At 54.4% G+C, this 14,492-nt stretch overlaps 1 protein-coding gene across 1 annotated transcript in view; it reads right to left on the bottom strand.

The window, feature by feature from the left end:
- The window catches only part of Spmip9 (sperm microtubule inner protein 9), a 46,792-nt gene continuing 32,300 nt past the window's right edge, over positions 1 to 14,492 (bottom strand). The window contains exons 4-6 of the mRNA XM_077105163.1: positions 2,721 to 2,757; positions 1,987 to 2,079; positions 1 to 435 (exon numbers count right to left, since the gene is read on the bottom strand). Of these exons, the coding sequence (XP_076961278.1) occupies positions 1 to 435; positions 1,987 to 2,079; positions 2,721 to 2,757 (565 nt within the window). The remainder of the gene's footprint in view (positions 436 to 1,986; positions 2,080 to 2,720; positions 2,758 to 14,492) is intronic.

Genomic DNA, 14,492 nt, shown 5'->3' on the forward strand with positions numbered 1-14,492 from the left:
CTACTGGTAAAATGGCAGGAGAGGCCCCCACCGATACAAGATGGGGACCTTGAGCGTTTGGTGATGAGGACAGGGACAGCTGGGCAGCAGAAGATAGCCTTTGCCCTCCGCTGCAGCAGGTTGGTGCCAAGGTTCCAGGAGGCACGGGAAGTGGGTGATCTGGGGAAGCTTATTGGGGTCTCCCTGGGCCAGGCACAGGTTGGGGGAAGCCGGGTACGCCCAGGGGCAGATGCTGGACAGCACGCACCTCGACCCCATCTCCGACTCCGCACTGGCCCCAGAGTCCTGTGGAGGGAAGAAGCCGGGCAGTCCCAGGTCTCTGGCAGTCATGAGGGGTCTTTCGAAGGCGGGGAACCCGTCCTCCAGCTTGGGGTTGGGGCTGGCCACAGGCCTATAGAACTCTTTGTAGCGGAGCTGGGCATCGAGCTTGGCCTGCTGTGGAGACAGATCACAGGCCAGGGCTGAGGAGGACACCCGGCCTCCCCAGGCGCCCCAGACAAAGCACTTTTCTTTATTTTTAAAAGTTCTAAACTCTGTTTGCGTGGTGGTGTGAGTGGCAGAGGGACTGCTGGGGGACAGAGGGCTTAGTTGGGACTCAAGCTTGCTCCCCCAGGGAAGCCCCCGGTGTCTGTGCCTTTCTTGAATGTTTCATGGACGTGGGAACATCGGCCCCAGCTGCTGGGCTCTGCGTGGCCCGCCATTCTGCTCCCCCTGGGTTCCCGTCGGTGGATCGACACCTCCCTCCGTCTGGGTCTTGTTTTGGGTGGGGAAAGAGGCCCCCAGAGAGGAATGATAGTGACTCTGACCACACTGCACATGACAGTTATGTCCAGTACAAACCAGCGACAGAGACCACTCCTGCCGTGCGGCCCACGGAGGCTGCCAGCCCAGAGCATCTGAGCGCCCTGCAGGTTCACTGGCCCACCTGGCGCCCACCAGGCAGCAACAAGGGATAGCCCCTGCGACAGGGGACAGCCTGCGACAGGGCACGACCTCTCACCAGGGAAGAGACAGCCCATCTGCAGTCGGTGACCAGAACCATGACCACACGCACTGAGCAGCACTCAAAGGCCTGGCGATGCCCACGACAGCCAGAGGGCAGGGGGCAGGAGTGACCGTCCACTACCAGGGGGACACACGTGGGTGCCTCTGCTGGGGAGAGGAAGGGGCTCGGCCTCCCCCAGACCCCCATCCCACCTCTGGGTGGGTGAACACCACGGGCCAGGTGGCCAGGTGTGGCTGAGTGGAACAAGTGCCCAGAGGAAAGGGGAAGTCCCCTGCTGGGTCACCCAGGGCGCTCGGTCATAAAGGCCAGGGGAGGGTGTAAGTGGCCCAGGCCAACACGTGAAAACATTCAAAGGCCATTTGTTCAAAGAGACACACACAGGGAGAAGCCACTGCACAGGAGGCCCACAGGAAGGAGGGCTTGGGGCTACACAGGAGGTGCGGGCATGGGGGGCCCTGGGTGACGATGTGGGTACTTGGTGCTCCCTCTTTCAGTGTCATGTATAATTTACAGTCTTTCCTACGTAGTGCTTTTTTGTTTGTGTTTTGCAGTAGGAGGGATTGAACCCGGGGGGCCTGACCACTGAGCCACGTCCCCAGCATTTTTGACTTTTTATTTTGAGACAGGGTCTCGTTGTGTTGCCGAGGCTGGCTTTGAACTTGCAGTCCTCCTGCCTCAGCCTCCTGAGATGCTGGAATTATAGGTGTGCGCCACCGCGCCTGGCTGTGTGCATAATTTCTATATGATGTGCATTTTAACCAGTGCACACACACATGCAGCCACACACATGCAGACACACATGCAGGCACACATGTGCGCACACATGTAGACACACATGCACACACACAGGGCCTCTGAGCCAGGCCTCCTGGCACTGGGTGTTGTTTTTGGTAAGTGTGTAAGGTCTGCACTTGTGGGGGGCGAGCAGGGTGGCTTGGGTGGAGAGCTGAGTGGGTGTCAAGGCGGTGACACTGTCCTACCTCTCCCGGCATGGCCCTGGAGTATCTGTGCTTCCCGTAGGGCTGGAAGTGCACCATGTAGGAGCTCTGGTACATGTCTAAATCCACAGGGGCCTAAGCACAGGGAGAGTGGGAAAGAAGACCCCGGTCTCGTCACCCTTCCTCTAAGCCATCCAAGGGCTTCTTGCTGCAGGATGAGGGCCAGCTGTGGGGCCTGGCGTCCACCTGCCTTCACCACCTCCCCACCATGGCGTGTCCAGCCGCTCCTCTTCCCACTTGTCCCCGTACTGTACCCTGCTGTCTTCTGATGGAAACAGGGTTCCCTCTTCTCCCGCCAGCAAACTCCTAGGTATCCTTCAAGACCCAGATCAAATGCCACTTCCCCCAAAGTCTCTCTCCCAACCTTCCATTCTCCACCTCACCGGAATCAAACCCTTTCCCTTCTGCTCGGAGAGCAGTTTCACCCCGCTACAGGGCGGTCCTGTGGTGTGTCGTGAGGATTTAAAGAACCTTGTCTTAGGCATCTCTGTAGTCCAAGCCCAGCACAGGTACCTGGCACACTGTGGGTGCCTAATAAATGCATGCTGGATAAATAAATAGGCCCCAGAATGCTGTAACACTTAGTTGCTCTATGCCTGTTGCAAAAACATAAAAACAAAGGCCTTTGCTCCAGATGAGCAGAGGGAGCCTCCAAAGAGCCCCATCCTCTCCTGGGGCTCCTTGCTGAGATGGTCACAAGGGACCACACCACTCACCTGTCCTGGGTACACCGTACGTTCCATGTCCAAGGCTCTAGAGGGACAAATTGGTTAGCCAGCAGCTACCATCCACAGTCGTGCCAACCGAGGCCTGCTCCTGCTCCTCCTGTCTGTACCTCCCACCTCCCGGCCACCTCCCTGCACAGAGCCCCCACCCAGGGTTGCTGGAGGAACCAGAGACCCATGGAGAGTGGACAGGGGCCCTGGGTCAGGGAACCTAAGGGCCACAGGAGAGGCAGACAGAGGGCAGGTGGTTTGTGGGAAATATCAAACCACCACCTGTGTAGGGAATGTAAGCCCTGAGCCCATATTTCCAGCCAATTCCATGGTGTAAACACTCCACCTAGGAAGTCACTGAGGCTGGACTGCAGGACGTACACACTCAGGTCCTGGGGAGCCAGCTCCCTGCACCCGGTTCCCATGGGCCCGGGGCTCAGCCTGCCTGGGGAAGGATGGCCCAGGCCCAACCCCGGGCACCCCACTCAGGACAGGCGTATTCTGGGCCAAGAGTCAGCAGCTCTGCATTCAGGTTTCAGGATGGCAGCTCGAAGTCCAGACTGCCACTCAGCTGCAGCACCCGTGAGCTCAGAGAGCTTACTCCACTGCATGTGTGTGGATCCTTGGGGGTCTTGGGGGTCACAAGCTCTGGGGCTTGAACCCAGGGATGCTCTCCTACCAAGCTAGATCCCCAGCCCTTTTTATTTTATTTTGAGACAGGGTCTTGCCAAGCTGCCCAGGCTGGCCTTGAACTTGCCATCCCCCCGCTCAGCCTCTCAAGTAGCAGGCATCACAGGTGTGGGCCTCTGTGCCCAATGACCTGACACTCTTGATGAGGGCTCCATTCACTCTGCTGAGCAAGCTGTGGCCAGCAGGAGGGGCGCAGGCACAGCTCAGCTGGCCCCATGTCCCTCCTGTGCAGACAACTACTCTCCTAGGGCTGTGGACCCTCTTCCATGCTCGGAGCCTACCTCTCCTTCTGCCAGTGTGCACGGTGTTCCTGCCCTTGTAGCCCAAGTGCCCCTGCTGCGGGGAGAGCTGCCGTGGTGTACCATGCCACACCTGTGCCTGAGACAGCCTGACCCATGCTGTGGGGCTGTTGTGGTCACAGGTCTGGCCATTGTGATGTGGTGGTGAGTCAGCTGTCCTGCATGGCAGTGCCCCGTGCCTGGCTCACATCTTCAGAGAGAGCCTTAGCAGTCTGCATCCCGGGGCCAACATGAACCCTGGTGACACTGAGTGGCACCAGGGTCAGGCACTGCCGACATTGCACAGCAAGCGGAGAAGCAGGTGAACAGAAGAACCCCAGGTGGTTTGTGACATCAGACTGTCCAGCTGAATTACCTTATGCCACAGTCCCCAGGCCTCTGCTGCTTGGGGGGCCGCTCACTCTGCGTCCAAATTCCACCCTCTTTTGCATGCGTTAGGATGAATAAAATCAGAAAAACAACACAACACAGAAAATAAGAGCAGTAGTGGAGGACGCTGAGAAATCCCAGCCTTTGTTCATTTCTGGTGACCATGCACAGGGGCAGCAGCTGCTATGGAAAAATAGTTCGGTGCTTTCTCCAGAGGTTAATCCCAGACTCACCACACAATCCAGCAATTTCAGTTGTTATAAATCAAACAGTTGCAAGCAGGAACTCAAACACATCATGCGTATGCCCGTGTTTAAGGCAGCCTGACTCATTATGCCCAACACCCACCAGAAGATGAATGGATCATCCGAATGTGGTACATACACATAGTGGAATATTATTACGCAGCCTTGATGCTAAACATGCATAAACTTGAAGATACTGTACTTAGTGGAAAAAAGAGCATCACGAAAAAATAAATGAGGTATGATTCCACTTAATTAAGATGCCTAGTCCAACCAGATTCACAGAAAAAGAGAAGCGCTTCCAGGGACTGGGGGAAGAGAAAATGAAGAGTGATGTTTAAATGGTCACGGAGGTGGGAAGAGGGTGAGGTGCCGGGGATAGGCAGTGGTGATGGCTGCTCACCTCTGTGACTGTGCTTAGTGCTTGTGAACTGTCACTGAAAATGGCTAAGATAGCTGGGCACGGTGGTCTCCAGTGTACACAGTGGTGCATGGTGTACACAGTGGTGCACAGCACTGCACACCTGCATTCCCACCTACTCAGGAGGCTGAGCTGGAGGATCACAAGTTCAAGGTCAATTTGGGCAAATTAACCAGATGTTGTCTAAAAATATAAACAGCTAGGGCCTCGTGCAGTGGCAGAGTGCTTGCCTCGAACACACAGGCCCCGATTCAGCCCCTGGTGCCACAAAAGGGAAAAACAAAGCAAACAAAGAGCAGCGGTTAAGGGGTATGTATATACACAGCCAGGCCCAGGGTGCACGCCTGTCATCCCAGCAGCCCAGGAGGCTGAGGCAGGAGGACCGTAAGTTCAAATCCAGCCTCTGCAACTTAGTGAGACCCTGTCCCTAAATAAAAATAAAAAAGGCTGGGGATATGGCTCAGTAGTTAAGTGCCCTAAATAAAAATAAAAAAGGCTGGGGATATGGCTCAGTAGTTAAGTGTCCCAGGGTTCTCTTTCAGCTTTATCGGATTCCTGTGAATCCGATAAAGCTGAAAGAGACAGCAGGGAGTGGGCACAGCAGGAATGTCCACAGGGGATGCCGGGTGAGGCCAGTGGTTCTGTGGCCCAAGCATAATCTTTTTCAGGGAAATATGGGCCACTAGCCTTTGCAACCTGGCCTCATCCTGACACTGTGGGTGCCCCTTCATGGCAGTGTGGTCAGCAGGCACTCTGGAACGCGGTCCCAGTAGACCCTAGGGGGCTGAGACTCCTATTGCCTGGGACAGCAAGGTGGCAGTGCATGCATCCCCGCATGCCCGGGAGAGGCCACCCTCAGTCCAGGACAGCAGGGCAGTGTGCACAGTACGTGGGCTCCACACCTGCTGTGCCGCGGGGCCACTGTGTGCTCCTGCTTAGAACCAAGGCCCCTGAGGGGCAGCAGCCCAGGCCCCCTCACTCAGTCCCTGCCTGAGTGAATCTCGTGTCAGTTTGCTCCTCAGCCTCCCAAGCTGCTGGAATCACAGGCATGGCCACCACACCCCACACCCAGTGAACTACTAAGAAAAGGTCCTTTTTGCTAAACAATGTGAGTCTATACTTACTGTCCTGCTGCCCTGATCAATGGTGTAAGTTCAGAAGAAGGCAGCTGGACCATCTGAGGGACAGACGCTATAGCTACCTGGAGACGGTGCGGGAGTCAAGTACATGTGTCTGGTGTCTGTGAGGGAACCCGGACTTGTCCTGCCAACATGGCCCAGGTTCCTGAAGGGCTCTATGCCAGGCACCCGTAAGGGCCCAGACAGTGGTAAACAAACAGGGATGACCTCTGCCCTCCGGCACTTACAGCTTGATAGTAGGCAAATTCCTAAAGAATCACACAGGCGAGTCTTTAATGGCAGTTATGATAGCGTACAGAGGGAGCTGGGTGGGGAGCCCATCCAGGCCCGGGCAGCCAGAGAAGACCTGCTTGGTCCTGGGTCCTCCATGCCGGAGGGCTGGAGAGGCAGCTCTGTCAGTGCAGAGAGGAGGGTCACTTTGGCAAGGCTGAAGGGGAGGGGCCTCCTGGGTGGCGTCCTGAGTGCTGTGCCTTCAACGCAGGCCAACACACCATGATTGTCTGCAATGTCACAATGTCGTGTTCACTGCCAGCAACACATTCTCAGGCTGAGCCTCTTTCCTCACTGGTAGGTCACTGAACACTGGCAGGTCACCTGGCAGGCCTGAGCTGGGCCATCACAGGTCCTTTCATGCCAGTCTTGCTTCCTAATATCTGTGACACTCCAGCCACAGTCAGACTTGACACAAGTACATATGTGGTCACAGCAAGGCTGGGAAAGGGCCAGGCAGCCCCAAGGCGCGGCAGGCTGGACTGACAGCAGAGCAGAGAGCAGATATGAAGGCACGGGGTCACTACAGGTGGTCAGACAGGGTCAGGACCGGCCAAGGAACTTGTGCAGGATACAGAGCCACCAAAGCACAGGACTTCTTCCAGGCCAAGGTCCAGACAGGGCAGTTTCACAGTGTCAGCCTGAGGAGTGGGACTTCTGTGATTGTCACAGGCAGGAGAAACCACGTTTAGCTAAAGCGGAGGTCCTGAAGTTCCTGGCTGTGGTTCACTCACTCAGGACGAATGACCAAGTGACAGGGTCCAGGCAGCTGGACCATCTGAAGGACAGACGCCATAGCTACCTGGAGAGGGTGCAGGAGTCAAGCGCATGTGTTGCGTGACTGTGAGGGAACCCCGGCTGGTCCTGCCAAGATGGCTCAGGTTCCTGAAGGTCTCTATGCCAGGTGCCCCTCCTCTTGGGGGTCTGGGGGTGCATCCTTGGTGGTCTGGTGTGCTCCATAACTCACAGGCCTGGTTTGCCAACATGGATTTGGTGTGTCTGCGATTCCGCCTGCTTCTGACTGATTTGATGGATTCACAGATGGCCATTCTCATTAGCGTGGCTAATTTACTTTTTAGCTGTGCCTGGGGGCTGTGCCAGCCAGGTGGTGGCTGTCCACTGGGACAGACAAAGCATGCAGTCATTTCTTCCAGCACTGGGACCCGACGTGGAGGAGCCCGCGGCTACTAGCCTTGCAGAACTGGCAAAGTCCTGGGCAGGCCGAGCCCTGCTGCTCCACAGACCGTGGAGGAACTCAGGGAGCTGCCCTCCCTGGGCACAGGGGGGTCCGTGACTTTATCCTCTGCCCCTGCATGATGAAGGTGGCCGGGGGGTGAGACGAGGTGCCGGCAGACCTGGAGAGATGTGGGTTGGTTGAGGGGCATTTTGGAAGGAGAGAGTCCAGGGTTCAGTCATGATTATAATGGAAGCAGCAGGGATGAGGCCCAGAGAGGTGCCTTCTGGAAAGAGCCCCTGGAGCCTGTGGGTCCTTTGATGAGGAAGGAAACACTGGAGGCGCAGGTTGGGGAGCAAGGCCAGGATTGCAGTAGGGCTCAGGCCGGAGCTGGGTGGCCTCCGGAGAGGGACTGCGTGGGCAAAGAGCAGGCTCTGAGCGCTGGTGACACGGTGGTACCTGGAGTTGTTAGGGCTCTAAGTCCCTAAGTCTGCCTCCCAGGCAGCCCTGCGGGGGCGGGGAGGCGGGGTGGGGTGGGGAAAGACACCGGCAGCAGCAGGGGGTCCTGCGGCCTCCCAGGAGTGTTTCAGGGCTGCAGGCCGTCCAGAGGGCCCTAGGCCCCTGGCCCAGCATGCGAGCCTCTCTCGGGCTCCTTTGGTTGCCACCTTAGCTGCACCTGGGTTCCTGCAGAACCTCTGGGCTCCAGCAAGGCCATGTTAGATGCAACAGACTGCTCTGCGAGAGGCTGGTGCTGTGACCGGCCAGGCGCCTGGCCCCAGGAGCCTCAGTGTCCCCTTCAGGGTAGCTGACACCCTATGTGACAGGACCTCCTCTGCCGCAGACCATCGCAGCCTCTGGAGCGCCTGGGCCTGCCCTGAGCAGCATCATATGTTACCGTTTAAGTGTTTCCATGGCGAGTCCATCTTGTGTTTCCAGAGTATGAAACAGTTGTATTTCTCCTGGTTCCCGTCCACTTTGGCAGACGGCAAAGAGGTCACCTGTGCTTTTTTTTTTTTTTTTTTTTTTTTTGATACCAGGTATTGAACCCAGGGGCATTTAACCACTGAGTCACATCCTTGGACCTTTCGGTATTTTATATAGAGACAGGGTCTCACTGAGTTGCTTAGGGCTTCACTTTTGTTGAGACTGGCATTGAACTCTGGGTCTTCTTGCCTCAGCCTCCCGAGCTGCTGGGATTACAACTGTGCACCACCGCACCGTTTCAATCACATATAAATTTTTACTTCAAACTGTGCAGGAAAAAATGAATTAATTGCATTATAGGAATGTGAATGTAGAAGTCCTGGGACGTTAAAATGAACATTAGTTAGCCCGGTGCCTGGCGCATGCCTGTAACCCTTGCAACTGGGGAGGCTGAGACAGGTCGGTAGCAAGTTAGAGGCCAGCCTCAGCAACTCAGTGAGACCCTCTCACAAAACAGAACACACAGAGCTGGGGATATAGCTCAGTGATAAGGCACCCTTGGGTTCAATTCCTAGTACAAAAAAAAAAAAACAATAAAATAAAATAAATATTATTTGAAAGGACACAAAAAAGATGTGTGGACGGGATCAATGCCCAGTGTACACCACGCTCCCCGGGTTCTCAACAAGCCTCCTTCAATCCACACCTCCCTCCTTGGCGATATTCACCTTTAAATTTACTTTTTTTTTTTTAGTGATAAAATAACTTATATGGGTTCACGACCTTGGATGTGAAAATGGAAGGAGAAAAACATGTAACTTGATTACCTGGCTCCTGGCCTGGTATGCCGTAGGAACTTAATGATTGTTAGGAAATGCCCCCAGAGTGACTTCCATGTCACCCTGCAGCCTGGAAGGAGTGCCTGCCCCAGCTCCTGTCTGTGTAAACCCAATAGGTTCACGTTGGACTCAACTCGCAGGAGGAAAGCCTCCTGAGCGGAGCCTCCAGCCTCCTAATAAGGGGATTACAATCCATTTCCTTCCTGACCTGATAATGTCCATGGAAGGCCCCAGGCCGGGATTAGGGCCTTTGATTACAGCCACCGCTTCTGGCTACTCACAGCTGGACACTGAGGGCGGTGAGCCCCTCGCCCTCCCCTGCAGGCCTCAGGCCCAGGCCCCAGAAGGCCCAAGCAACACCCCCTCCTGAAGGGCCACCTCCTGCAGGGACCGGCCTCCAGGGGAGCCCAGGGCAGGCGAACCAAGGGCAGCCCCCGGCGCACAGCAGGCAGGACAGGAGGCCAACTGGGCATGCTTAGCTTTCGGGTGGACACACCTGAAGACTCGTTTGGGCTCCCCTGGGCCACTCGATGGCCTCCACTCCGCAGCCTGGGGGACCTTCCCATCCTGGGACCCACCCTGTAACACAGAGCCTTCCAGGGCTGGGACAGAGGCGGACAGCCCATCAGCGCCAGCCTGTGCTGCCCGCAGGTGGTGGGTGTGCAGGGTGGGCACCCTGCGAGGTGATTAGGCAGAGACAGGACCTTGGGATGTTAGCGTCCTCGGTCAACACACGTACGGGGGGGCCCCCCATCCACCAGGACATGGCCCAAGACCCCCAGATTGCCAGGGTGGTACCTGACCCTATATGTCCAACTCTGTTTCCCCTGACATACATTATCTATGATCAAATGTGACTTACAGTTAGGCATGGGAAGAGATTGAAGGCAATAACTAGCAATAAAATACAAGAACATACTGTGTACTGTTGAATAGTAACACCATGGACTGTAGTAAAAGTTCCTCAAGACCTACGGATTGCATAACCACAGAGAAAGTAACTGCCCATAAGGAGGGGCAGTGCACTGACTTCAGTGGCCCTAGGAGAGCACGGTGGTGCTAGTTGCTAGGGAGTGGTGTCCGGGATGATTAAAGAGCCCACCACAAGATCTTGCCTCTAGCTCTTTGCAGGCTGGGAGAGGCTGGGGAGAGACATGAGCAACACAGGTGGGCAGGGGAGAGGCAGGTGCTAGAGCAGGGACAGCGAGGACCCGAGGACCCCTGGGCTGCAGTCCTCTTGTTCAAACCTGGCCCACCCCTGCAGGCTGCGCACTCTTGACAGTGGAGAGAACCACTCTGGCTGCCCACCCCCCAGGGAAGGTCCCTCCTGGCTCCTGCCCAGCCTGCCAGACTAGACCTGTCCATGAGAATTGTAACTGTGTCTTTGGTGGCTGGGGATTTTTAAAGGTCAGGCGGTGGCTGGTCACCAAGGACATTCAGTGCAGGCCCAGGGGATGTGGACGATCACAGCGGAGGCTTTAGGGCAAGCTGGTTTTGCAGTAGAACTCAGCGCTGCTGCTTACACACAGTGTGTCAGTGGGTAAGTGACTTATGCTGTCCTCTCCATTTCCACCGGAAGTGATAAAATGGAGATAAAAGTGTCAGCCTTGCAGGAGAATGGGGCAAGGTCCTGGGAATGTCCTCCTGAACTCAACTCCCACCAGTAGTGCATGCTTGATAGACTAGAGGGTGCTAGTTCATTCACCTAGCGTGAAGGGAGCCTTAAACAAGTGCTCTACCATTGAGGTACTCCCCAGTCCCCTTTTATTATTATTTTCAGACACCATCTCACTAAATTGCCCAGGCTGCCTCCTGCCTCAGCCTCCTGGGTTGCTCCTTACAGATGAGTGCCACCATGCCCGGCACAAATAGGGACTTCTAAGAGATCAGTGTGGGGCCAGACACAGTGGCACACACCTGTAGTCCCAGTGACCAGGAGGCTGAGGCAGGAGGCTCGCAAGTTCCAGGCCAGCCTGGGCAACTCAGGGAGACCCTGTCCCAAAACACAGAATAAATGGGCTGGGGCTGGGGCTCAGTGGTAAAGCACTTGCCTGGCATGAGCTCGATCCTTAGCACCACATAAAGATAAATAAATAAAATAAAGATATTGTGTCCATCTACAACTAAAATTTAAAAAAAAATAGAGAATAGGGTTGGGGGTGTAGCTCAGTTGGTAGAGTGCTTGCCTGGCATGCACAAGGCCCTGGGTTCAATCCCGGCACCGCACAAAAAAAAAAAAAAAAAAGAATAAAGAGGGCTGGGGATGGAGCCAGGGTAGAGCACCCTTGGGTTTAATCCCAGCACAAAAATAAATAAGTGAATAATTTCAGTATGGGAAAGATAGCAGCAAAGCCAGGAAAGAAAAGAGTGGAGGAGAAAGGACAGCAACCAGAGGCCAGGTGCCTGCAAACACTGTACATTGAGGACTGGCCAGAGACTCAGTGTGATGGTGACTTGATGCTGGGCAGGGTTCTGACAGCTGGATGTGGACAGACTTCATTTAATTCTCCTCCTAACCACATGCAGAGGTCCTTTTTATTCTGCCTACTATGTAAGCAGGAAAACGAGGCACAGAGAGTATGAGTATACTAAAGTTCCCCAGAGAAACAGAACCAGTAGTGTGTGGAGACAGAGATGTAGAGGACAGGAAGAGGAGTGGAGAGAAGGGAGACGGGGAGAGATTTACTCTCCATACGCCAGGTGCAGTGGGGCAACTTGTCATCCCAGCAGCTCAGGAGACTGAGGCAGGAGGATCACGAGTTCAGAGCCAGCCTCAGAAACTTAGTGAGGCCCTAACCAACTGACTGAGACCCTGTCACTAAATAAAACATCAAAAGGGCTGGGGATGTGGCTCAGGGTGAAGCGTCCGGTTCAATCCTCAGTACCAAAAAGAAAGAGAAAGAAAAAAAGAAAGGAACAAAGGGAGGAGGGAGGAAAGAAAAAGAAAGAAAGAAAGCAAAAGAGAAATTGGCTCACATGATCATAGAGGCTGAGCAGCCCACGAGTTGTGTCTGTGAGCTGGAGAAGCAGAAAGGCCAGGCGTCCTCCAGCCTGACCCAGAGACCTGAGGACCAGGAGCTCAGTGTCCAAGGGCAGGAGAAGATGATGCCCAGCTCAAGCAGCCTTTTCAGGGCAGCTGGAGGTTTCCCCAGGCGGTACGTGCTGTCCCTTTGACCTTGTGGTTGCCTTTCTAGATCACACAGCCGTGTTCGCTCCCTGTGCCAAGGACAGACGCGGCTTGAGATTGGAAAAACTTGTCATAACTTACGTCTACACTGGCAAAAACGGTGCAAGCACACTGTGAAACAGCAGAATCTTTCTAGAGAAAATAAGCTCTTCAGGCCAACTGAACTGAAAGGTGCTCTTGTGCGGGAGAAGCACGTACATATGTAAGACATCGAAACAACTCGTTACAGTCCTGTGCGGAAAGGCCCCAGAAGAGGAGTGGAGACTCACAGCCCAGGGGCTCTTTCCCATGCATATCTAGGTGCCCCCACCCCGGCCCCGCCGCCCCCGGGAGTGTTCACTAACTACTGATCACTGCTGTGGCCGCAGCTGCTGATAGTGAAGATGGACAGCTGCCGAGTCTGGGCCCCAGAGACCTGGATCCCAGCCGTTGCCCCTTAGAGACCGTCTTTGCCTAACAATTACAGAAACGTCAGCCAAGCATATTCTGTCTGGATGCCCCTCCGTCAACTCTCCTAAATTCTTTCAAATGCTTTTTGGGACCTGTGTCCAGGGTCAGTGCTGGGTCGGCCACGGGATGTTGAAAGCACCTGGCCATCAGTAAGTCCTGCCGGTCCTCACCCCGCCTGACTGATGCGGCAGGTGTAATCTGTGAGCACATCTGCCCCCCTAGGGAGCACGCTGCCACCAGGTCGAGCTGGCAGGCTGCCAGTCAACGCGGGTCAGCTCCGTGATGCGCAGGCACAAGCTGGCAGGGTGAGGTTGAGGGACCCACTCTTCTGGTTTCAGCACTTTCAAGATGAGTAGGTGGGTCCTAAGTGTTGTCCTTGTCCCTCTGGGTGTGACAGCTAAGAGAATCCAAGGTCCCCTCCTGATCTCCCAGCTCAGAATTTCACTGGGAGGCAGCAATTGGGACAGAAATCAGCATTTTAAACAGGAGCTGACGAGGTCTTCTGTGTCCTGAAGTTTGGGCCTGACTGAGGGAGGGTTGGGGATAGCCTGCCCCCAATCATCTTTCGGGGTCCCATCCTGTCTGATTCTGAGTGGAGCATTGTCACAAGCTGTCAAGAGGCCCTCTATTCTGTTACACTGGCATAGAAAACAACTGGAAATCGTAAAGGCTGATTTTAAAAGGGTCCCTCTGTGTGTACTCCAGCAACCGCAACACAACTCCAAAAGCAGTAGCAATAATGTTTGAAAAAAAAAGAAAAAGAAAAGAAAACCTCAAGACAAGTTGTGTGAATATATGCCCTTACTGATCCCTGTGTTTGACAGCATTTATCAAATAGCTCTACATAAACACCTGTCTTCAGGGGCTGGGGTTGTGGCTTGCCTCACACATGTGAAGCACTGGGTTCGATCCTCAGCACCACATAAAAATAAAATAAAATGAAAGTATCATGTCCATCTACAACTAGAACAAAACAAAACTGTCTTCAGTCCCTGAAGATGTCCTCTCTATCTGAATTCATTTGTGACATGTCATATACACAGGTTAAAAAAAAAAATTCTCCATTCTTCTTCCCAGAACTTTGAGTGTAGCTTTATCATTAATCAGAACCGATTAACTACTCATATATGACAGCATCTGGGAGCTGTCGCCACCCTTTCCTTCCTATAAATTTTTATTGAGCAGCTGCTACATGCCATGCACCCATAAGTGAACAAAAAACATGTACCTACTCCTTGTACCTCCACGATGTTTAATGGGCTTCGTGTGAGTGTGTGTGTGTGTGTGTGTGTGTGTGTGAGAGAGTGTGTACGCACGTGTGTGTGCATCTGGGTAATCAATCACATAAGTGCAGCTGTATCAAGGTCTATGGATAATGCATGAAGACAGTGACCCATAGCTGTTCCTAATGGTGGCTGGACTGGAGCTTGGGGACAGACTTAAGGTTGTTTTTCCTTCTGTGTTCTGCCGTGCTGAGGATTGAACCCAGGGCCTTACGCATGCTAGGCAAGTGCTCAACCCTTGGCCACGTCACAGGTCTAAAGGCAGGGCTCTGCCATTCACCAGTGTGATTCCTGCGCAGGTCATTTAGCTCTGCATGGCCGTGTGGAAAAGACAGGGAAAACCAGTGGTGTAAACATAACGCGCGTGCTGAGGAGGCCGAGGCAGGAGGGTCACAGGTTCAAAGTCAGCCCCAGCAACTTAGAGGGCACCAAAGTGCACAGTCTGTCATGATAGTCATCTAAGTACTGAGGGCAATGTCCAT

Source organism: Callospermophilus lateralis, chromosome 14 (genome assembly GCF_048772815.1).
Source record: "Callospermophilus lateralis isolate mCalLat2 chromosome 14, mCalLat2.hap1, whole genome shotgun sequence".
Taxonomy (NCBI): Eukaryota; Metazoa; Chordata; class Mammalia; order Rodentia; family Sciuridae; genus Callospermophilus; species Callospermophilus lateralis.